The sequence below is a fragment of the Sceloporus undulatus genome, chromosome 1 (genome assembly GCF_019175285.1).
Source record: "Sceloporus undulatus isolate JIND9_A2432 ecotype Alabama chromosome 1, SceUnd_v1.1, whole genome shotgun sequence".
Lineage (NCBI taxonomy): Eukaryota > Metazoa > Chordata > Lepidosauria > Squamata > Phrynosomatidae > Sceloporus > Sceloporus undulatus.
In genome coordinates, this window is record NC_056522.1 from 310,141,644 (window position 1) to 310,165,526 (window position 23,883).

Sequence of the window (23,883 nt, forward strand, 5' to 3'; positions counted from 1 at the left end):
GAAGCAGTGTATGGCAGAAGGAGACAGCAAATATGAAAAATTTTCTCAGAGGTGAGTATCCTGAAGAATTAGTAACCTATAAGAAAACTCTGGCAAGCTGCTCAAGTATTAATGGGAAGGGAATGGATGGCATAGTGGTTTGAGTGTTGGGCTCTAACTACGGAGTCCAAAGTTTGAGTCCCAGTTAAGCCATGAAATCTACTGGGAGACCTTGGGCAAGTCTACAGATGTGAAGGCCCATGGAAAAACCATTTTTGTCCATGTTTTTCTGAATCAAGCTGAAATAAAATATTCCATAATTGATTTTCTTCCCTTTTTTCAATTTATTCTTGGTTTTTTCCAGGGTTTTTCCCATTAAAAAATTCAGAAAAAATAAGGAAAAACAAGAAATAATTGGAAAAAAAAGAGGAAGAAAATCAATCATGGAGTATTTTATTTTAGCACGATTCCCCCTAATTTTCTGTGAGCCTTCATATCTCTAGGCCACAAGTCAACTCTCAGCCTCAGAGGATGGCAATGGCAAACCCCCTCCAAAGAAATCTTTCCAAGAAAACCCCAGGGTAGGGTGACTTTAGGGTCACCATAAGGTGGAAATGACTTAGAAAGGACACAACACACACACACACACACTACATCGTAACAGTAATCTGACAAAACGTGTTCATTCACTGTCTACACTTAGTGTATATACAGTACTTCCCATTCTCTTTTCTTCCACTTAGACTTTGTTCACTACCTTCCTCCTCCCTCAGCTCCACCTCTACTGAATCCTAATTTCCCTTCTACTGCCTAAATTTAAAAGCTGCTTCAAACACATCCCCATTACAAGATATTCGCCTGAGCCAGGGCAACCAGAGTGGGTCCTCCTTTTCCGGGACGCGTCCTACACTCCAGCCTCCTGTCCAGGGGGAATTCAAAATGGTCCTTCACTTGGGACTAACAAGCATGAAGTTATATTTAAATGAGTGTTTTTGATTTGGCCGTGTATTCTATTCTTCTTGAATGTCCCTCATTTTTGCGGTTCCTTGTCCTCCTTTGCGGTGAGGACACATCTGGCCTGAGTGGGCCAAGAAGTTGCCAGGAGAGAGTGAAAGGGTAGAAAGAGACATGAGTTTGCATTTATATGCAATTGTAAATATGTGGGTGTTGTTAGCTTTTATTTGGTCATGTCCTCCTTGAATGGTGAAGGGTCTGGAAACTATGTCCTTTGATGAATGCATTAGGGAGGTGGGGATGTTTAGCCTGGAGAAGAGAAGGCTAAGAGGTGATAGGAGAGCCCTGTTTAAATACTTGAAGGGATGTCATATTGAGGAGGGAGCAAGCTTGTTTTCAGCTGCTCCAGAGAACAGGATCAGGAACAATGGATGCAAGCTACTGGAAAAGAGATTTCTCCTCAACATTAGGAGGAACTTCCTGACAGCAAGGGCTGTTCGACAGTGGAACACACTCCTTCCTCGGAGGGTAGTGGAGTCTCCTTCCTTGGAGGTCTTTAAGCAGAGGCTGGATGGCCATCTGTCCAAGAGGATGCTTTGATTGAGAGTTCCTGCATGGCAGAATAAAGGGGCTGGGCTGGGTGGCCCTTGTGGCCTCTTCAAACTCTCTAACTGCCTGGAGCGCCCTCCCTGCTGCGGTGCCTGGGGCTGGTGCTCCTGGCCTGAGTGGGGAAGCAGTTCCCAGGAAGGGAGGAAGGCTCCCATTATTTGTTGACTTGATGCATTTATTCCCATGTTAGCCCACAGACTCAGGGCTCGCCATTCAACCTGGTCACGTGCTCCTCCTCCGGGGCCCATTAAACGGCCAGGAATGCCTCCTCCCTTCGCCAGCCGGGAGGAGATCGCTTTACACAAGAAGGCACAGCCCGGGCGGGGTCCATTTACCAGGCGCTGGCCAGGGAAGGGCAGGGCCTTGCGGGCCCAGGGTGGCCAAGTGCCCTCAGCTCAGAGGAGGAGGAGGAGGAAAGCGTCCCAAGTAAAAGTGTAGGAGGCTGGCCAAAGGAAAGCTAGCGCAAACCAACCAACCCACTCCTATAGATATACCCCCGCGCTTCAATGGAGGACGCTTTGCAGTCCTTCCTGGGCAGGGAGGCGGAATGGAGGCCCCGTCCTGGGAAAGGAGGACCAAGGCTGGTCGCTCGGAGCCCAAAAGGCTCCCCGAAATACTAAACCCACGCTGCTTGGCGATGCTGGAAATGGAGGACGCTTCGGCCTCCCTCTCGGGCGGGAGGCTGGGGCGGAGGGCCGAGGCTGGCTGCCCTCAGCCAAAAAGGCTCCTGGAGAGAGACGCTAAACCCATGCTTCTTGGTTATGTTCAAAATGGAGGGCGCTTAGGCCGGGATGGAGGGCGCGTCCTGGAAAAGGAGGACCTAGCAGCCCCTGGGAGCCGCCTCGGGGCCTAGAGAGCGAGGCCTCCAAGGAGCCCAGCCCCGGAGCCACGACGGAGGCCCTTCTCGACCTCTCCCCTCCCAGCGAGGGCCAGCAGACGACGCCTACCGAAGTCCTCCGGGGGAGAGAACTGAGTTGGGAAGCGAGTCTCGGCAGGAAGGGACTAGTTTCTGCACCCCTCCCAAGGGCCCGGACCAAGGGGGACCCACTCGGGGGAGGCCTGGTGTAGCGGGGCCTCTCCTCTCACTCACCGTGGCTGTCCCTCCCTGCCCTTCCCGGGCTCCTCCTTCCGCCGCCGACGCCCTCCTCCTCTCCTGCCTCACAGGATCCGCTCCCTCCGCCTCAGGCCGGTGTCGCAAGATGGAGGCACTTCCGGGAGAAACCAAGTCCGCGCTGAGGGGGGCGGCGCCGCAAACCGGAAGTCGAGGATGGACGTCCCTCAACCCTCCCCCCCCTTTGTGCGTGAGAATGGTCTCGCCCGAGTGCAGCCCCTCCTCCGCTCCCTGAGGAGGCGGTCGGGTTCTCTCAGTTCTATCCGAGGGGAGGCTCGGGATGCGGCATGAACTCCCCCAACGGCTCCTCCTCCTCCTCCTCCTCGTCGCCGTTGCCGCTCTCTCTCCGCCGATGCCGTGAAGCCGCCTCGGAGCTGGCCGTCATGCTCCGCGCCGCCTTAGGCCCCGGCGCCGCCCGGCTCTTCTACTACCCGACCCTCCTCTACACTCTGGTCAGGGAGAGAGTGCCCGGGTCACAGCGGCCCTGGTTCAGCCGCATCGACCACGCCGTCCTCCTCGGGGCCCTGCCTCTCAGGGGACGCTGCCGGCAGGTGAAAGGGGGGATGAGAAGGCGGTTGGGGAATTCTGGGAGTTGGAGTTTGTTGTGGGGCCTGTGGGCCCCACAACAAACTCTAACTCCCAGAATTCCATAGCAGAGAGTGAGACAACGAGGCATTAACCTTCCCTTCTTTTTACTGACTCTCTTGCAGCTGGTAGACGAGGAAAACGTCCGGGGAGTGCTCACCATGAACGAGGAGTACGAGACCCGGTTCCTGTGTTGTTCCCCCCCAGGGGGGCCCCCCCCCCGGCCCCCAAAAGGATAGCCTTCCCATGACCTTCCTCCTCCCTAAAGGCTGACTCTGCCTCCTGCAGGAATGGGAGGCCATGGGAGTGGAGCAGCTGCGCCTGAGTACGGTGGACCTGACCGGAGTGCCCTCCTTGGAGAACCTACACAAAGGTGTCGAGTTCGTCCTCAAGCACCGTGAGCGCGGGAACTGCGTCTATGTGCACTGCAAAGCCGGACGCTTCCGCAGTGCCACCATGGTGGCGGCATATTTAATCCAGGTAAGCAAGGTTTGTAGGGCAACCAGAGGGTCCCCCAGATGCTCTCGGGTTGCGGCTTCCACCCGTTATTTATTACGCTACCAGGAGTTGCTGCTCAACGTCTGAAGAGCCGGTTGCTGATTCTTAGTACAGACAGAAAAATGTGGTGATGGCAAGAGAGCTTTGCCTTATTAGTACATAAAAGTGCTTCTGCTCAAGGACATGAGGAGACGTGCGAGTTTTTCTGGGACCGCTCCCAACAGGGACATAAAGGAACCAAATCCAACTATACCAGGTGGCACTTTCATTGGGTATTAATTGGAACAGAAAACGACAGTGCCTGTCAGGTTCCTTGTATGTGGCTAGTATGTATTACTTTCAGCACCTAGGATTATTTCTTCATCCAAGTGAATACTTGAAAGCCCCTTGCTCTTTGCAAAGTGGAAGAATAGTATAGTGACCCTAACATACTAGGTGGAATAATAATCAATTTTAATCAATTGCAGGTGGTTTTAAGTTTTGGGAACAAGATCTTTGCCTAGGTCTGTGTCCCATTTAACACTGTGTGCTATTTGGGCTGTACTGAAGCATACATTCTTTCTGTAACAACTGAATGGAAAGCAGTTCAGAAGTCATCCTTGCCTCTGCAAGAGCTGAGAAAGAATGGATATTGTAACTGTTGCAGACTCTACTGGGATCAGCTCAAGGCAGATTTCAGCTGAAGAACTGTTAGATGGGAAATATTAATTCGTGGTCTATGAAATAGGGCTGTATTGTAAAATAACTTCCCCATCTCACTGTATCACATACTGTACACTACTTTGTTTCCAGTTCAGATGTCTTCCTATTTGGCTTTTCTGCCTTTGTAGGTTCACCAGTGGACCCCTCAAGAAGCAATAGAAGCCATTGCTAAGATCCGTCCTCATATCATCGTCCGCACTAAACAAGTTCAGTTGCTAGAGGACTTTCATAAGTGTGTAACTGATGGAACTCCTACATCATCACAAGAAAAACTACTAGATGGAGAGCATGAACCAGCAAAGCAGATTCAAAACAACCGTCTGAAAACACCTGGTTCTTAAAATATTACTTAGGAATGGACTACAGTTGCCTCAGCTACGAAACAGGAAGCTTCTGCAGCATTAGAACAAAAGAATTTTAATACTTCCCAGCTTTACCACCAGTAGTTGGGCATATTTTGCCTCTACTGTACAGTTATCTCTGCTGCTCACTGTTTCAAAGTACATGAATGGGACCACTTGTCAGTGCTTCTGACTCAAATACAAGCAATGATTAAACCACTCCATTGTTCCAGTAGAGGCCTTTATTGAGTTTTGCACCTCGGGATTTACTGTATCAACAGACATGTTTGACAGTAAGTATCAGGGCAGGGCATCTCACCATTGGTGCAATGTCAGCAAGAGATGCTTTTCCTGCCAGATGGAATAGCAGGGAATAGTGGTCGCCTCTATTCCTAGCACAATCTAGAAAACTGCAGCATGTATTATTTTCAGTACCTTTCACTAAAGAGCTCTATTGAGGAAGGGTTAACAACTTGTCTGGTAGTTGCAGCTCCCTAGGATGTTCTGAAACACTACATAACCTGCAACATGGGGAGCTCTAAGTAACTGGAGTAACAATTCAATTACTTTTACAAGTATTTGCTGGTGGTAAAAGATTTAAGCCTTAAAAGCCATTTAGCTGTGGGGCTTTGAGACACAAATGTTGATCAGCAGAGGCTATAATGCTAGCAGCAATCCAGAAAGGACCCAGACCACACTAGTAAAGTGCTAGTGAGAGCAAGTGTGGGTAGTGGTGCTGCTGTTTTGTGAGTGGAAGTTTGAAGGAAGGGTGGAATTCTAAATATAGTGAGGTCTGCCTCGGATAACTGGTGCTATGGGGTCTACACATCTCTGCCCTGCTTAATGGAATGTTTCCACTGTCTTGGTGATAGTTTTTTCTTCCCTCATGCCAAAACAAACTGTAAATTTGTAAGGAGCACTTTCAGACCACTGGTGACAGTTACCACAGAAGTGGCTGGATTGAGTTTGAAGGTGTTGGCATCTCCCTTTTTGTAGCGATCTCGGAAGATGTAGATGTTCCCATTACAGCTAGCAATTTTCCAGAGGGATGGCACTGAACTCCAGGCATCTGGCAAGCAGAGTCTGGTGAAGCTATCCAGTAGAGGGTTATAGCACAACAACGAATCCCCTTCTGCTACTATGAACACCAGGTCCTTGTGCACTGCAGCATGCATGCAGCCTGCAAAAGGTAACACGTAAGGCTTCACATGGCACTTTTCTGTGTTGGTGTCATAGCACTGAATAAGCCGCGAAGGCTTGGTAAAAAAGTCCAGGTCGTTTTCCTCACCACCCAACAAATAAATGACACCATTGAGATTTACACCTGTAGCTCCAGAGACAGCTACCTCCAGTTGGCTAGTTTCTGTCCATACATTGTCTTTCACTCTGTAGTATATGATTGCATTAGAGAGGATATCTTGTAGTGTCTTGCCACCCAGTGAATAGATACAATCCTTACTGGGTACAGAAACCAGAGTGTGTTGAAGCCTGTCACGGGGCAGGGGTGCACACCATTCCCAGTCTACTGTTGTGTTGTTGCATTTCCACATGCGACGTGGAATGGATCCTCCAACAACATACAGGTCACTACCATGCTTGCAGGCTGCAGTGATCTGGTGACACAAGCTGTTTTGACCACTAACAGAGATGGATTCATCATCAGCACAGTGCAGTGATACAGCAAGAGAATGTGTACGGGATGACTCCTTTCCAATCAAGTAGATGTGAACATTTTCTCCAATTTCCTAAAGAAGAAAATGAGCTTACATTAGATTTGCATGGGTCTCTGTCCAGAAATTCAGTCAGCAGGAAATTTGCTAATCAGAAATACAGTATAACTCCACTCCATACATTAGATTTAGGGCATTACAACTCGGGTGTTATACCATTATTATTATTATTATTATTATTATTCTTTATTTATGAAGCGCTGTAAATTTACACAGCGCTGTACATGCAATCTTTTTAGTTAGACGGATCCCTGCCCTCGGGCTTACAATCTAAAAAGACATGACACAGAAGGAGAAGGGAGTGGTGGAGGGAAAGGGTAAGAGGTCCAGCAGTTCCTCTCTACCTCCAAGGCCTGGACCAAGGCAGATGGACTGAAGGGAGGGCTTGGCTTCATAATAGATGGTTAATCATTCCAGGGAAAATACATACCCTCAAGTAGGATAATGCATATACAGTACATAGCAATACAGGAAATGGTTCGATAAACGGGCACCAAAAGAACATCAAGTAGTAAGTGACAATTATGCAATGCCTGGGAAGGCTTCTCTGAACAGGATGGTCTTCAACTCCGTTTTGAAGCTAGTTAAAGAAGTGATGGCTCTTGCTTGTGGGGGAAGAAGGTTCCAGGAGTGAGGGGCAGCAAGTGAAAAGGGGCGAATCCGGGATAGGGCAGAGGAAATCCTGGGCTAAGACAGGAACCCTTGACTACCAGAACGGAGGGCCCTGGTGGGAAGGTGAGGAGAAAGAAGGTCTGATAAGTAAGGAGGGGCCAGACCATGGAGGGCTTTGAATGTCAACAGCAGGAGCTTGTACTGAATGTGGAAAGGGAGAGGGAGCCAGTGAAGGGATGCCAACACAGGAGAGATGTGGTCAGAGCGGTGGGTGGAAGTGATAATGCGTGCAGCTGAATGCTGGACAGAGATTAAAGGACGGAGGTGAGAAAGAGGAGGCCCAGCCAGGAGGACGTTACAGTAATCAAGTCGTGAGACCACTAGGGCATGGACCAGGATCTTGGCAGTAGAGGCGGAGAGATATGGTCGGATTTTGGCAATATTGTACAAAAAGAATCTACAAGCCTTGGCTGTGGTCTGGATCTGAGGGATACACGACAGAGAAGAGTCAAAGATAAAACCAAGACTGCGGGCTTGCTGGACTGGTTGAATAGAAATGTTGTCCACAGAGACAGAAAAGGAGTGTTGAAGAGTGGGCTTAGGAGGAAAGACAAGAAGCTCCGTCTTGGACATGTTGAGCTTCAAACACCGATGGCGCATCCACTGCGAGACAGCTGTAAGGCAAGACAAGACTTGCTGTTGAAGCATTGGAGAAAGGTCAGGGGTGGAAAGATACAATTGGGTGTCATCGGCAAACAGATGGTAGGAAAAGCCAAGAGAGCTAATGAGTTTTCCTAAGGACAGTGTGTAGAGAGAAAACAGAAGGGGACCCAGAACAGAGCCCTGGGGAACTCCAACAGATAAGGGAACAGGAGAAGAAGTCTGACCCCCTGCAACTACTGCAAAAGATCTGCCAGACAAGTAAGATCTAAACCAGTTGAGAACAGAGTCTGAGAACCCAAGGTCAGAGAGTATGTCAATTAGGAGACAGTGATCAACAGTGTCGAAGGCTGCAGACAAATCGAGACAAATCTATTACATATTCTCACAAGACTACTACAAGATAGTAAGCTATTTGCACACAATATTCTAGAATGAAAGTCTCATTACCCTTTTATTTCAGACCAAGCATTAGTGGCTCTTCATACTCACAATTATATCACTGATTCTACCTTAACTGCCATGGTTCCATCTTATGGGATCCTGTGATCTGTAGTTTGGTGAGGCACTAGATCTCTCTGAGAATTCTAAATTATCTTCCCTACAGATTGGAACCATGTGAATGCAAGTGGAATCAAAATGCTCTAATTGTGTTGTGTGAGAAGCATAACTGTAACCAATTTTTAAGAAACAGTTATGGAAATGAGAAACTAAGAGGTTTAAACTGACATTTTAACTTTAGTATTTCAAATATTAAGTCACCCCAGCATCTGGAGCACCTCAAATTTTCAACAAAAATTATACATGATTGTAGATAAGGGACGAATGAAGTGTGAGAGATCATTTGAGACTGTATTGTGTTTCCACAAAGGTCAACTTGATGATTATAAGACACTCACAAGCAATATATATACACAGTGGCACTGTCCTGCTTCTGTGTCTCAGCAACTGAGAACCATACAGTGGTACCTCGGGATACGAAATGCGCGGGTTACGAAATTTCCGGGATACGAAAAAGTTGGATTGGCAAAAACTGTTTCGGGTTACGAAATATTTTTCGGGTTACAAAATTCATTTTGGCGCGAAATTCAAATGCTATAGGCTTCCAGCGCTAACGGAAAGCTATTTCGGGTTACGAAATTATCGCGTTACGAAGGGAATGGCGGAACGAATTAATTTCGTAACCCGAGGCACCACTGTATAGTCTTTCAAAATCGAGGTCTCTGCCCAGTCCCAAGCACAGGAGAAGTCCCAACCACAGTTGAAGGGTAATGGGCAGCGAGCGCCGGCTCCGCTCACCTTCTCCTTTGCCTGGAACCAGCTGGTCCCAGGCAAAGGAGAAGAAGGTGGGTGAGGCTCACACTGAGATCGCAAATATGAAGGGACAACTGTAGTTTAGAAATGGTTGGTGTAAAGAGTACCTCTTTTCCTTTTGTCTGAATTTCTTATTCAGTTTCGTTGGGTGATCCTGGAATCTTCTATTATTACAGAACAAGGTATCTGCCTAGCTACTTTCTCCACAATTTGCATGATTTTATGCACTTCTAAAATGTTCCTTATTTGTCTTGTTTTCTAAGCTAAGAAACCTTGCATTCATAAATCACATACCTTTAAATTTGACCGCAGTATCTCTGAAAAACCTCCACGCTCTTCTTTATTAAAGCCAATCCAGGTTTCTATGGCAGATGTTGGATTCTGGGAACATGGAACCCCATCTGTATGGTTGCAAAGACAAAAATTATGAAGTATTCAGCTTGCATGGCACAGTACAGCATAAAAAGTACTTTTTAAAATAACACATTTATTTATAGTGTCATTCCTATTCTATAGAACACTGAACCATCTAGTGAGCTCATGACTTATCTGGGAAATGTGATGTCAATACTAGACCACCCCCTTCTTCCTACAGTTAAAAAAATACTTTCATTCAGTTTTCAATGATCTGGAAGGTTTCGTATTCCTTGATGTAAGATAATTTACAGAGGATTGAATGCTGCTATAGCAGACTAACATTGCCTATATTATCTGATACCCACGTACCAACTCATATTTTTGATGACAAAAAAGATTCCAATAGTACTAATGGTTGTCATTCATTGATTCAAAATCCTAACATATTTCAAGCAGATGTACTGCTCAGAAACATTAAAAACCATTTGTGGCAATATTTACTTTTCAGTATAATGCTGTGAATCTGATCTAACAAGGACTCACTGGTTGTTACAACGAAAGCCTAAATTTCTAATCTCCAGATCTGTTGCTGCTGGGAAGCTAGTTTTGTTTGGTTGATCTCATTACTAATAATAATATCAGTGACTGTAGAAGTCAGCAAGTTAATAGATATATCAGTTCTAAAAGTTGGACATTAGGCATGGTAACAGATGAACAGTAAAACACTGTTCAGTATTAATGCTTTCTGTGAAATGTACTATTTTTTTCTTTGGATGCCTCCAAAATTAAGGGTGCTGACGTTGATCTGTAGGTTAAAGAAAATGTTTACAAATATGCCTATTATAGATGAAGTATTTTATGTATCACCAACAGTACACTGAAAATCATGCCATTAACTGACAATTACTTTGGTAATTACTGTTAATAACCTTCTCTTTCTAAACCTCTCTCTAAAAATATTTTAGTCAACTAGGTTTTTATGCTGCTGTGGAGGCTCAATCTCTACTTCACTCATGTAGGTTCCTCACTTGATCCTTGCTTTACAAACTCCATCTGTAGCTGCCTCTTACCACTTTGCCCACTTCTACCATTTCATTTTTCTATTTGTTCTGTACTCATAACTTGCACACATCTTTGATTCAGCAACATCTTTCACTAAACAGCACTGAACCAAATGCATGTTCTGCTAACATTTCCTTTTGGCAGGAAAAATGCCAAGTGAAAGTCTGTTGTCCTGAAGACAAGAAAGCTGGCCTCTCACCATTTTGCAACTTGTACTACAACTAACTGGCCTACTCCCTGAAAAGAGTCAACACCCAAAAGGAAATCAACATTCTCCTGATAATATGTTATTTATTTATTTATTTATTTATTTATGGTATTTATACCCCGCCCTTCAGCCCTAAAGGCTCTCAGAGCGGTTAAGAGTTATATGCTGGAAATAGGAGAAGCAATACCTCTCTTGACAGGCATAGCTTGATTGTATAGAGACAACATACAAATCTCTCTATGGTGACTGAGGGCCTGAACAGACTACTTTGGGTCACTTTGGAGGTATGTTGTTTAAATGACACACACATCTTAAGAGATCAGAAGCTGCGCCAAAGCTGTGCTCCAGTCCTTTGCTTCCAGACTCTTAGGACGCATGCATCATTTAAACAGCATACCTCCAAAGTGTTCCATATTTTCTTACATAGAATATCTCAGCATAAAGTTTCATCATACACTTATAGTATGTATTCTATGGACCTAAGTAAATATAAAGACTTTTTACACTGTTGCAAATACTGAAAGTAAAAGCTGAACAAAAGACATTTATCCTCTGCACTTCTGACTTTGCTGTGGAATGGGCAATTAATTTGTTAATATTGGTTAACATTAATATTAATTAAAAAATCCTAAAGGATAATACTCTTAAAAGTCAGTATAGGTTGAAAATCCTCCAAAATTCAAAACTTTTTGAGCACTGACATGGCACTTTGAGGCAGTGGCACCTCTGCTAGTTCATTCACAAGTTAGGAGTCTTATGTGTATAAAGTGTATATAAAACAAATTAATTTCATTTGAGTTGAGTCAAGTTTCCCTTAGCCAGAATTCTGAGACTGAAAATATTCCAAATTCCACAATTATCCACATGGTCAGCTGAGATGGTTCAGTGTACACACACTTTGTTTCATGTACAAAGTTATTATGTATACAATTACCTTCAGGCTACATGTACTGTATAAGGTGTATACAAAACATAAATGAATTTCATGTTTAGACTTGGGCCCCATCTCCAAGATATCCCATTATGTATATACAAATATTCCAAAATCCAAAACACTTCTGGCCCCAAACATTCTGGATAAGGGATACTTGTATTATATTACCTGAGCTGAAATATGTTAAGGCCTAAATGCAATATTGCACTGGTGCTGGAGTACCAAATGGACTGAAGTTTCTCCCTCCGTTTCAAAACCCATGGTACCGTGTGACCCAAGAGTAGGCTTTGGAGTCTCATGGGGACTGCAGTGTGTGTTTGAGGTTATTGTTACGTCCCAATTCCACTAAGGGAAACATTTCCATCAGTGGCTAAACCTCATTAGATCATGGCTTGCAATTTTTAGCAATGGATAATAATACTGCATTGCTCATGACTACTGAAAAATGTCTTTTCCTCAGAAGGAAGTGGAAAATAGAACATTTTCTGAGCTAGTTTACAGATTACTAGGTTACATAGATGCAGAAAAGTCAGGTGGTTTCAACAGTTGAACAAAATGGATTGCTGAGGATGAGGTCTCAAGAACAGAGGGACTGATTAGAGTTGGAGGCTATGAGTCACAAAAACTATATAACCACTTGTTACTATACAAGTTTGGAATATGTAAACATGATAAATATGTACCGTAAACCACAGCTAACTTCCAGAACTAAAGTTCTTTCATAGCATTGGCTTTGCAGCAGCTGGCTTAACTCTAAGGCCTGAACAAACAGAAATCCAATCCAATGTTGGGTGAACAGAATGTTGGGGTGTGAGTATTAAAGAAAAAATGACAGCAGAGGTTTGAGGAAATTTAACAAAACTTTACTTAACAGAAGTCTCAAAAACTGAAGCAAAACAATATGAATGGCATCGTACAAAATCCTGATAGCAGCATGCATACATTACCATGAGGGCAGCATGGAGAGCAGGATTCAATGAATGCTCCCAAGACTCAGTAGACCCACAAGGCAAATTATACCTTTCTAATTAGTTAATGCAATCACCTGGTCTACTTAGCTCATTACCATGGTCCACACCTGGCTGTTCACTAGATTCTCATCCAGTCACAATTTAGTACCTGGACACAGACTTCATCCTCCTCCACAAATCTCACAACTTTTTAGTCTTTTTTTTTTAACTAAAATTTCTAAATTAATACATGAGTATATATACTATATTTTAAATTGCTATTTGATGACAATGAAAAAACCATGGCATTTATTTGGAAAGAATACTTTGGAAGGGATACTTAACAGTCTAAATAGTCTGTTTAGGAGAACAAAATATCAACTGATTTGAATTTAACTGAATTAAAACATTTGACCAATTACTTCTCTCCTTGTTGGTACAGTGGCTTTCATTTTAAGCCAAGCAAAGTGTCTAATTCAACAGTGATTGCTGTCTTAGAAATGCAAAGGATTACATCTAATCTCTGTATGAGCGGCAAAATGCCTCGTTCACTGGCTGAGGTTTGGTAGCATGTTAATGAATATTAAAGTATTATCCACAATTTCCAAAATTTTAAGAAACCATTGTTTTACAGAAAACCGTAATTGCTTTCTGTGGCTTTCATCACTATTATCTTAAAAGAATCTTGCTCTTCCTTTCACTGAAAATTTCATACCTGGTATTTATATACAGCTTCTAACACATCCTGGTTGTTAAATAAGCTTTATGTTCAGGAATATCTAGTCTATTTTTCCCTGGGCTTTTAATGCTTTTGAAAATGTATTTAAAATATATATATATATATATATATATATATATATATATATATATATATTAAAAATAGGTCTTTTAAATTTCATCTTTACATTATGCTTCAAGTATACAATAAAGGATTTATTATTTAAAATATTTACATCACACCTTTGATCATGCAGTTCAAAGTGGATAATCACAGAAATTATATTAAAAAATTAAAAAGCAACAACAATGCAAATAAACAGGAAAAAGCCACACAAATTAAAAACACACAGTCACAACAAAAACAAAAAATTAGTAGTATCCCAAAATATCAGAGACAAAAGATTACAAACCAGTTCTTAGACGGTAAAGTAGAGCAGTCCATCTTCTGAAGATCAAACACCTTCCTAAACAGTATCTTAATGAGCCAATGGCTGCCCAGAAGAGGGCACAGTCCCCAGGTAGAAAGCTCCAAAGTTTCAGCAAAGCAATATTTTTATTTATTTATTACTTAAAGTATTTCTGTATTGCCTCCCAAACCACAAAGGCTATCAAGTCAATGAACAAACAGAAACCAATTAAAACAATACAAAAATGAATACAGTTTAATACACATTAAAATACTATTTTAAAACTGCTAAAACCAGTCTAAAAGTAATCCAAGAATCCAGTTTTGAAACTCTTAAAACAGGAATTTCAAACAGCCATGCAGAATAGCACTGTTTTGGGAGGCAGCCACAGGATGCTTAAAAGAGATAGGGCCATCCTAACTTCTTTGGGTTGGGAGTTCCACAGTGAGGTGCTGCTATATGTGTGGCCATCAACCTAACTTCAGAAGGCGTTGGGATACGCCACAGCAGGGCCTCTTCTGAAGATTCCAAATTTTTGACATAATCATAGGAGAGGAGTCCATCTTTCAGATGTCCTGGCCCCAAGTAATTTAGGCCTCTGTAGGTCAGCAGCACACTTTGAATTAAACCTGGAAGCAAACTGAAAGCCTGTACAGTTCTTGTAGGTCCAGTGTTATATGGTCTCTAAAATGCACACCTCACACCAGTCTGGCTGCTGCATTTTGTACTAGATTCAGCTTCCAAACACTCTTCAAGTGAAGCACCATGTAGAGTGCATTACAGTACTTTAAGGATCATGTAGAATACAAACATAGCCAGACTATAGTGAAGCAGCAGTTCACATATTCAGTTACTGCAATAAGTCAAGCACAGGGCCAAGCCTAAAGTGATGCCACTTTCCCACTGTGCTCAAAGAAGTGCTCCTATTGTAAGAATAATAATTTGCCACCACACAAAACAGAATCCCAAGCCTGTAATAAATGGGAATGATTTAACCCATGGGTGGGAATCATAAAGTCCTCAAAATGTCATCGGACAGCAAGCCCTAGTAGCCCTAGCCAGCATAGTTAACATCAGCACACAGAGTTGCAGTCCAAAAACTTCTGAAGGGTTGAATAATTGCCATCCCTTATTTATCAAATTAACAAGAACTTGCATGTCCTTCTCTGTTGGGACTACCACATTAACATGAGATGGGTGGTATTAGGTCTTTATTTTTCAGAGTGTTTTTTTCAAATGGAGGCTATATATGCTTTCTTCAGTGTCTGGAATGCAGGACTCTGTCTGCAGTAAACAATGCAGTAAACAAAGCTTGAGCTAGGAAACAGCAGGATTGTACTCTAGCAGACCTTACTTCAGACATATATGCCTGCCTACAACAGGCAAGGTAAACAGCAGCTGCCTCAGCAATCCTTTACTGAGCATGCATAAATAACAAAACAGAAAGAAAACGGGAGAGCAGATAAACCTGCATCATCAGCTACTCCCAGCATGTTAAAATGCACAGATCTCCAAGTCTGGCCATCAAGTTACAAAAAAAATGAGGTTGGTAAAAAGACAAAGTCATCTGTGGATACAGTCTATAGGTGGGAGGTTCAAATGTTTTTGTTACTTTTGTGAGGCTTACCTAAACTGGTTGTTATTCTCCACACATGTATATTGTTAGCTCTGAATTAAAGGATTGCTGAAAAATGTTGAACTGCCCTTCTTTTTTGTAGTGTAGGAACCTACCCCTATTATTTCCATGTTATTTCTGCTTGTGGTGTCAAATTTTCTGTTAAAGGCATAGTAACTAGGCACACATCTTGTTAACTGATGTATGCCCGTATTTAGTGTGAGCTGTCTGCAGCACTGTTACTGTCACATGCAGAAGCAAACAAGAAAGCTATACCACTGTACCCCAAAGTGTTTATGTTACAAAACAGGGAACAACACTAAAAAATATTGAAATAAGGCTTATCGAGTATAAGGTTACAAACTGCTCTCCTTGGACATGTTTGGGAAAATGTAAGGCAAGTAATATTTCTCAAAATGTAAAAATAAGAATGAAAATAAGTGTAGTAGTACAGGAACACCTGGCTACTTTAAACAAATTCAAGTCTCTAGGGCCAGATGAACAACACCCAGGGGTATTAAAAGAACTAGCAGAGAATAACCGTCAAACATCTTTGAGAATTCCTGGAGAACAGGGGAGATCCCAGCAAACTGGAAGAGGGCATCTTCCCCCCCCCCAAAAAAAGGGGGGAAGGACCCAAACAATTACTGTCCAGTTAGTCTGACATCAAACCCAGGGAAGATTATACGGAAGATCATGAAACAGACAATCTGTAATCACTTAGAAAGGAACACTTAAAAGTCAGCATGGGTTTCTCAAAAACAAGTCATACCAGACTAATCTTATCTCTTTTTGTGACAGATTCACAAGCTTGGTAGATTAAGCAAATGCTGTGGATGTAGGATATCTTGATTTCAGCAAGGCCTTTGACAAGGTCCTCCATTGTATCCTTGTAAAAAAGCTACTAAAATGTGCAACAGACAATGCTCTTGTTAGGTGGATCTGTAATTGATTGATTGACCAAACCCATAGGGTGCTCACAATGGCTCCTTCTCTTCCTGGCGAAAAGTGACTAGCAGGGCCCAGTGCTTTTCAACATCTTTATGAATGACTTGGATGATGGAATATAGGGCACACTTATCAAATTTGCAGAGGACACTAAATTAGGAGGGGTAGCTAATACCCAAAAGACAAATCAGAATTCAAATTGACCATTACAGATTAGAAAGCTGAGCCACAACTAACAAAATGAATTTCAACATGGAGTAATGTACTACATTTGGGCAGAAAAATGAAATGCACAGATACAGAATGTATGTCACCTAGCTTGACAGCCATACATACAAAAGGGATCTAGGAAACTTAGTGGACCACAGCCTGAACATGAATCAGCAATGAGATGCAGCAACTGAGAAAGCCAATGCAATTCTAGGCTGCATCAATAGGCGTATAGTGTCTAAATTGAGGAAAGTAATAGTACCACCCTATTCTGCTTTGGTGAGACCTCACTTGGAATACTGTGTCCAGTTCTGGTCACCACAATTCAAGAGAGATATTGTCAAGCTTGGATGAATCGAGAGGAAGGTGACCAAAATGGTGAAAGATCTGGAAACCATGTCCTATGAGAAGCAGCTTAGAGTGTTGGGTGTGTTTAGCCTGGGGAAGAGGTGGTTAAGGGGTAACATGATAGCCATGTTAAATATTTGGGGGGATGTTATATTGAGGATGGAGCAAACTTGTTTTCTGTAGCTCCAGAGACTAAGAGACGGAGCAATGGATTCAAGCTACAGGAAGAGATTCCATTTAAATATTAGGGAGAACGTCCTGATGGTAAGAGCTGTCTGATCATGGAATATGCTGCCTCTGAGTGGGGTGGGATTCTCCTTCTTTGCAGGTTTTTAAACAGAAGCTGGATGGCCATCTGTAAGATGTGCTTTGATTGTGTATTCCTGTATGGCAGGGGGTTGGACTGGATGGTCCTCGGGTTCTCTTCCAAGTACAGCGCGTCCACGCCGTATGTGGGTGCGCCTTACGCGGCTTGAGCATATGTGCTCAAGCTGCGGGGCTCGAGCGGGGCAGAAGGGGTGGCGCATCCCATTCAATTGAATGGGCGCGCGCCCCCGCCGCGTCGCGGTCCACGAGCCCCATTGTTTACAATAGGGCTTGAGCATAGGTGGAATTCGCCTTACGCGGAGGGATCCGGAACGGATCCCCGCGTAAGGCAAGGACCCACTGTACATTGTGCCCATGTCATACCCAGGTGTGCAGGGAGAAGGGATGAATGGGGTGTGCACCCATGGCGTGCACGCGCCGCCACACTGTCATGCACACGAGCCCCATTCATTTAAATGGGGCTCAAGCATAGGCAGTACAGTATTTGCTTTACGCAGGGGAATCCCCACGTAAAGTAAGGGCACACTGTATTATTCTATAAGAACCCTCCTGTGGATGACCTTAATATTTGAGCAGGCTTTTATGGGAAATACAGGGTTATAATCAGCACTTTTAATTATAGTTGCATTACAAACTAGGCATTGCATTTTCAACAAGCTGATATTTCAGGCACATCTCAAAGACAACCCCATGTAAATTACATTGTAATATCCAGGTCATGATGTAACTAGAACATGTGTTGTCATGGTTCAAGATACGTTTTCTAAAAATGATTTGATGTATTATGCCTAACTGGAACTGTCAATTTGACAATTGGGAATCCAAGAAGTTAGAATCTGAAGGCTTTCAACCTATGAATCTATGTTTTCAAGGATCATGTACCCTATCCAACACTGGTTTAATCCCCATATATAGAATGGCCATTCCATTAATGAAAAACAACTCTATTGCTGGATAAAGTATAAATTTATTGGCCCCTCACTGCTAACTTCATATACCAATTCAGAACGTCATAGCTGTAATATAATGACTAAAAGAACTAGAAATGGAAGTCATCTGCATATTGGAGGGGCTGAACTCCCCATACTATCTCTTCCCATAGATTTTAAACACCATAGGTATATAATGTTTTCAATAAAGTTAAATAGAGACAGAATAGAATACCATAAACCAAGGAGATGAACAGCAATTTCCCAGGGCCATCTTCCAGAATTGCCCCCTCAGGAAAGACCAGAATACTTGTAAAATAATTCCACCAAAGTTAATTCTCAACAACCCACTATAACATTATTGTTGATGGTACAGTGGGCGCTTGCCTTACGCGGAGGATCCATTCTGGACCCCCCGCCTAAGGCGAATTCCGCCTATGCTCGTGCCTATGCGGTGGCGCGGGAGCATGCGGGGTGCCACGGGTGCGCGCCCCATTCATTTGAATGGGACGCACCGTCCCTTGCGCCCCCTTTGGCTTGAGTGCGTACGCTCAAGTCCGCGTAAAGTGCGCCCACGTATAACACGGGCACACTGTATTAAAAGCCACTGTGCAGTCCAGAGCAGAACTACTGTAAAAGGTATGCATTTCTGCTCAGCTTCTGGCTGTATATCAAATAATCAGTAACTATTCTACCTACCTGAGATAATATCTGTCAGGAGACGGAGAGGAAGGTGCAGAAACTCCTCTGTTTCCTGAAGTTGTGATAAATATGACTTGGCACAGTGCTTGGCAGCTGTGTAGAGTTCCACATCACTGTGCTGATCAGCCAGCCACATAATCTGCAGACAGTTTTTCACTTGTACTGTTCGAGCCAAGAAACGGGAGCACTCCTCAAAGAGGGCAGTTAGTTGGTACATATCTGCCACTTCATATGTTTCCTGCAAATCTTCTGCCCTCAGCTTCACAGTTCCATGATATATATAATCTACTAGAAGCTGAAAGACACTCTCACTAACATCTTGTAACTCAATCACCCGGTTATGTGCCTCCTTCAGGTTGGATGTGAACATAGAACGAAAGAAGCAGCTCTGAGCAGAGAGGACTAGTCGGTGCAGTTGAAATTCTTTGCCTTCCACAGAAATGGTAACATCAGCAAAGAGCTCATCCTCTAGGCACAGTTTCATAATCCCTTGAGCAACACGGCCTGAATGAGAACGGTCAGTGAATGTATAATTCACAAAGTAGTTCTCCTCAGTTGAAGAATTTCCAGTTTCCTCTGCTGAGGAACCTCCAGTCTCCTCCAGTGAGTCCATATTGTTGCCTTGATTGGACCTCCAGCAATCTGAAATGCAACAGACATTGGAAATTCTATGTTACAGATCTGTGCTGTATTGTATTCTCAGCCAAACAACCCATAGGCTTATACATTTAAATATCAGGTCATGAAGGCATGTATATTAAATAGTAGTGAAATGTTTGTGTGCAAAAGTCTCTTCCTGGACCATGCTGCTAGTTTCTTGCATTTTAAGCATCCATCAATATATCACAGAACAAAATTCCTTAGGATGCATGGAACTTAAAATACTATGTTTTTATGACCTTGCATGGTGGTAAACACTAGCTGCTGCATTCTGCAAATCCAAGGAGCATATTAAAAATATAGCTCATTTTGCATAATGGACTAAGCTAAGGTGAAGTGAAATATTCTTAAGACTTCTTTATGTCTTGTAGAGTAGAAACATGTTTTAAAATGTATATATACACATATAATGTATATATACACATATACACACGTGAGAAACCAAATGTCGGAACCAACTCTCATCAGCCCCTATGGATTATTTATTTATTTATTTGTATGCCACCTTTCCAGAGTGAGACCCAAGGCGGTTTCCAGAAATAGTAAATTAATTCAAGTTTTATTTTATAATAAACTTAAAAACAATTAAAATCACCTCATAAAACCATAAGTCTTAAAACCACCAGCATAAATCGAGCCCGGCTTGAAGGTACACAACAACAAACAGCATGGCTGCCCCTGGATCTGTTCCCTTAACCAAGCAATAGGGGTGAGCCACAGCTCCCAGCCATTAGGGCAAAGGGACTCATGCTGGCCCAGGGTGACCAGATGTCCTCCTTTTCCATGCCCTACATTCCAAACATCTGTCAAGAGGAATTCCAAAATGTCCTTCATTCTGAGCATGACTAAGAAGCTGATTGTGGTAGAATTCAAAGATATGGCAGTGTTAGTATGTAAAATCAGTATGCAGAGAGATCTTGTAGCACCTTTGAGACTAACTGAAACAAAGAAGTTGACAGTATGAATTTTCATAAACTCAGGGGCGAAGCAGACCATCCCGAAGGAGCAGCTTCTGGCCACCCCTTTGAGTGCCAGATAAGGGCAGTGGCAAAATGCTGCTTCTTTTTTGGGATGGAAAAAAGCCACCCCTTTCACTGCACCAGCGGCTCTTCCGCGTTTCTCCGGTGTGCAGTATCTGATTGCCATGCCACAGGAACGTCCCAATGCTGCCTGCTGTCTGGTCGAGCAGGTGGCGTAATGCTGGCTTGAGGTAGAGTTGCAGCATGTGGACGCCACACCCCCACGCCACCCTGAAGCCGGATCTTTTTGCCGGTCTGTTTAGTCAGTTTATGTAGACTGCAGTCTACAAAAGCTCATGCTGCCAACTTCTTTCAGTTAATTTCAAAGGTGCAACAAGATCTCTCTACATAAGAAACCCATTGTTACACAACACCATATTTGCTGTTCCCCTTTGAGAAATGTGTCTTCTCAGTAGCCAGTCCTGGATGCAAATAGGATAAGCTGGATCCTTCTCAAGTCCTCCCCTCTCCCCCAGAAGCAGCAGCAGACAAGACTTTCTCTCAAGGCTTGGGGCATATTTGTTTCCCAGAGGGGGAAAGGATGGAAAGGTATTAGGCAATGGGCTTCTTGAGGACACAGTGCAAATGCTGAAAGGGTTTTCCCCTTAATTTCAGCACAATGGAGAAAGGAAAGGAATCCTTTAAATGTAGGTTCAGTGTGTGTGTATGTGTGGGGGACGGTTGTTGCTAGTCAAGTACAATGTTGTCTTGCTCAAAGTACTGTAAGTACTGTATACTGAAAGCCAGCAAGGCCTTTTAACAAAGGCTCCATACAGACAGGCCAAAATCAAGCTGCTTTGGGTCACTTTGGAGGTATGCTGTTTAAATAATGCATGCATACTAAGAGCCCGGAAGCCGCACCAAAGCCACGATCCAGTCCTAAGGACTGGTGCACAGCTTTGGTGCAGCTTCCGGAATCTTAGGATACATGCATCATGTAAACAGCATACCTCTAAAGTGACCCGAAGCAGCTTGATTTTGGCCTGTCTGTATAGGGCCAAAGATAAGACCATCAGAAAAATAAGGCTGAGTATATATAATATGATATCCTCAATCATATTTATCTGATGAACTTATATAACTTTTATTCTAATGAACTTATATATTTGAGTTTTGGCCCTGCCTCAAGCCTTGAGAGGCAGGAAAGAAATAAAAAATTACTGTTATTATTGTTGTTGTTGTTGTGTGTGGTGTGTGTTCTGGACTGCTCTGGTGGTCATGTGACTAGCATGACTGCACCGAATGCTGTTACCTTCCCACTGAGAAGTGGTACACTGCTCCCTCGGGTTACGAAATTAATTCGTTCCGCGGCCGCTTTCGTAACCCGAAAAGCCTTCGTAAGCCGAAAAGCCTTCGTAAGCCGAAATGCCATAGGCGCTAATGGGGAAAAGCCGCGATTCCGTGTAAAATAGCGCCGAAAAGCACCAAAAATTTTTTCGTAACCCGAAAAAACATTCGTAACCCGGAACAATTATTTCCAATGGGATTTTTTCGTATCCCGGAAATTTCGTAACCTGGGTATTTCGTATCCCGAGGTACCACTGTACCTATTTATCTAGTTGCATTTGCATGCTTTTGAACTGCTAGGTTGGCAGAAGCTGGGACTAGTGACAGGAGCTCACCCCAACATGCAGCACTCGAACTGCCAACTTTCCAATTTTCTGTTGGTCAGAATTGGCATCTTAACCACTAAGCCACCATGCTTAATTGCTTATACTGTATATATATATATATATATATACACACACACATATATATGTACACACAAATATATATTTATATACATACATACAGTAGGCCCTTGGTATCTGCTGGGGTTTGGTTTGAGGATGCCCTGTGGCTACTAAATTTCATGGATGTTCAAGTTCCATTAAATACAATGGATAGTAAAATGGTATCCCTTATATAAAATGTTAAAATCAAGGTTTGCTGTTTGGATTTTGTATATTTTTTGAATATTTTCAAGCTGTGGATGGCTGATTCTGTGGATAACAAATCTGTGGATAAGCAGGGCTGACTGTATGTGTGTGTGTGTGTGTGTATATATATATATATATACACACATATGTATGTATATACACATTTGTATATATGTATATACAGACACATGGATATACAGTACAGTATATATATTTATATATATGCCATTGTATGACAGGATGACCTAGTCATCACAGCTGTATATATACATTTATGTGTCTGTGTGTGTATACATCTACAGTCTACACTCATCCCTCCATATTTGTGGCCTTGATTATTCACGGATTTCATTAATATGTTCTCTCTAGGACTGTCTAGGTCCTCCAGTGCAACTCTGTGGTCAACTTTAACTAAAAGTTGCACTGAAAGACCATTTGTAGCTACTCCAGTGCCATTCTATGGTCAGTGTATGTTGGACATTGACCACAGAGTTGCACTGGAGGACCTAGAGATTCCTAGAGAGGTGTCCTTCAGGTGAAAACATGGTGTTTTGGTTATTTGTGGTTTCCTCTAACCCTAGCGAATATGGAGGGACACACACACAGATATATACATACACATACATATACACTGATTGCCTTATGGTAGAACAGCGGGATACTGTATATAGAAAAGTTTTATGATTTTATATATATATATATATATATACACATACATACACACATATGGATTCGATGGAAGCATATACAGTATGTACATATGCATGTGCAGTGCATATATGCTGCATGCATATATGCGTGTGTCATATACAGTACTATATATATATATATATATATATATATATATAGTGTATATGTGTTTGTGTGCGTATATACCATTACATGGAAACCCCCATGACAGGTCCTCCTCAGGGTCTCCCTAATTGGGAAAACGACCTGAAGGCGCACAAAACCCCCAAAATACATAAAACAATACGGCGTATGTACAGTAATAGTAGCAGTAGTAGTAAAGCTGTAACTAGACCCTATGCAATGCAATGGTTTTATGGGCGTCTTGAGCTTTGGTATGTGGCCATGACGCCCTCCATCTTGTGGAGGTGGCGCCTCCCCTGCCCTGAGGAGGATCAGGAGGGCACCTGCCTGCCGCCTGCCATCCGGGGTCCACAGAGGCGAAGGGGCTGCTCGAGAGAGGAAGCCCTGACATTTCCCCGCCCCCCCCCCCCCCCCCCCCCCCCCCCCCCCGCGTCAACGGTTCCTGGGCGCGCGCCCCCTCTCCTCCTCCTCCTCCCCCTCTTCCTGGGGCTCTTACTTGCGGCGCCTCCCTTCATGCCAGCGTCTAGGGACTTCGCGCCAGGAACCACTCAGAGGGGGCTCGCGCCAATGTGTGTGTGCGCGCGCGCGACCAAGCTAAACAGCGATAGCTCCGCCCCCTTTATTTCCTCATCATTTCGGCCCTCTCTCTTGTCGCGGGCG

The 23,883-nt window shown here is 43.4% G+C and overlaps 3 protein-coding genes across 12 annotated transcripts in view; 1 reads left to right on the top strand and 2 right to left on the bottom strand.

Moving 5' to 3' along the window:
• Positions 1–2,776, bottom strand: part of CELF1 (CUGBP Elav-like family member 1) — a 48,324-nt gene extending 45,548 nt beyond the window's left edge. For 8 of the 10 annotated variants that reach the window (XM_042439142.1, XM_042439133.1, XM_042439117.1 and 5 more), the window contains exon 1: positions 2,633–2,689. The gene's annotated coding sequence lies outside the window, so the exon portion shown is untranslated. Of the gene's footprint in view, positions 1–2,489; positions 2,513–2,632 lie in introns of those variants that run through there. The other 2 variants (XM_042439153.1, XM_042439160.1) reach the window with 2 other exon arrangements.
• Positions 2,777–2,857: 81 nt separating this feature from the next.
• PTPMT1 (protein tyrosine phosphatase mitochondrial 1) lies at positions 2,858–5,011 on the top strand. The gene is made up of 4 exons (XM_042439189.1): positions 2,858–3,204; positions 3,364–3,441; positions 3,524–3,718; positions 4,567–5,011. The coding sequence occupies exons 1-4, from the start codon at positions 2,941–2,943 to the stop codon at positions 4,777–4,779; spliced, it is 750 nt and encodes a 249-aa protein (XP_042295123.1). The 5' UTR covers positions 2,858–2,940; the 3' UTR covers positions 4,780–5,011.
• KBTBD4 (kelch repeat and BTB domain containing 4) lies at positions 5,004–23,876 on the bottom strand. The gene is made up of 4 exons (XM_042439077.1): positions 23,720–23,876; positions 18,810–19,454; positions 9,390–9,496; positions 5,004–6,524 (listed from the first exon to the last, which is right to left on the bottom strand). Exons 1-4 carry the CDS (start codon positions 23,736–23,738, stop codon positions 5,664–5,666), a joined length of 1,632 nt encoding a protein of 543 aa, XP_042295011.1. The 5' UTR covers positions 23,739–23,876; the 3' UTR covers positions 5,004–5,663.
• Between the last annotated feature and the right edge of the window lie 7 nt (positions 23,877–23,883).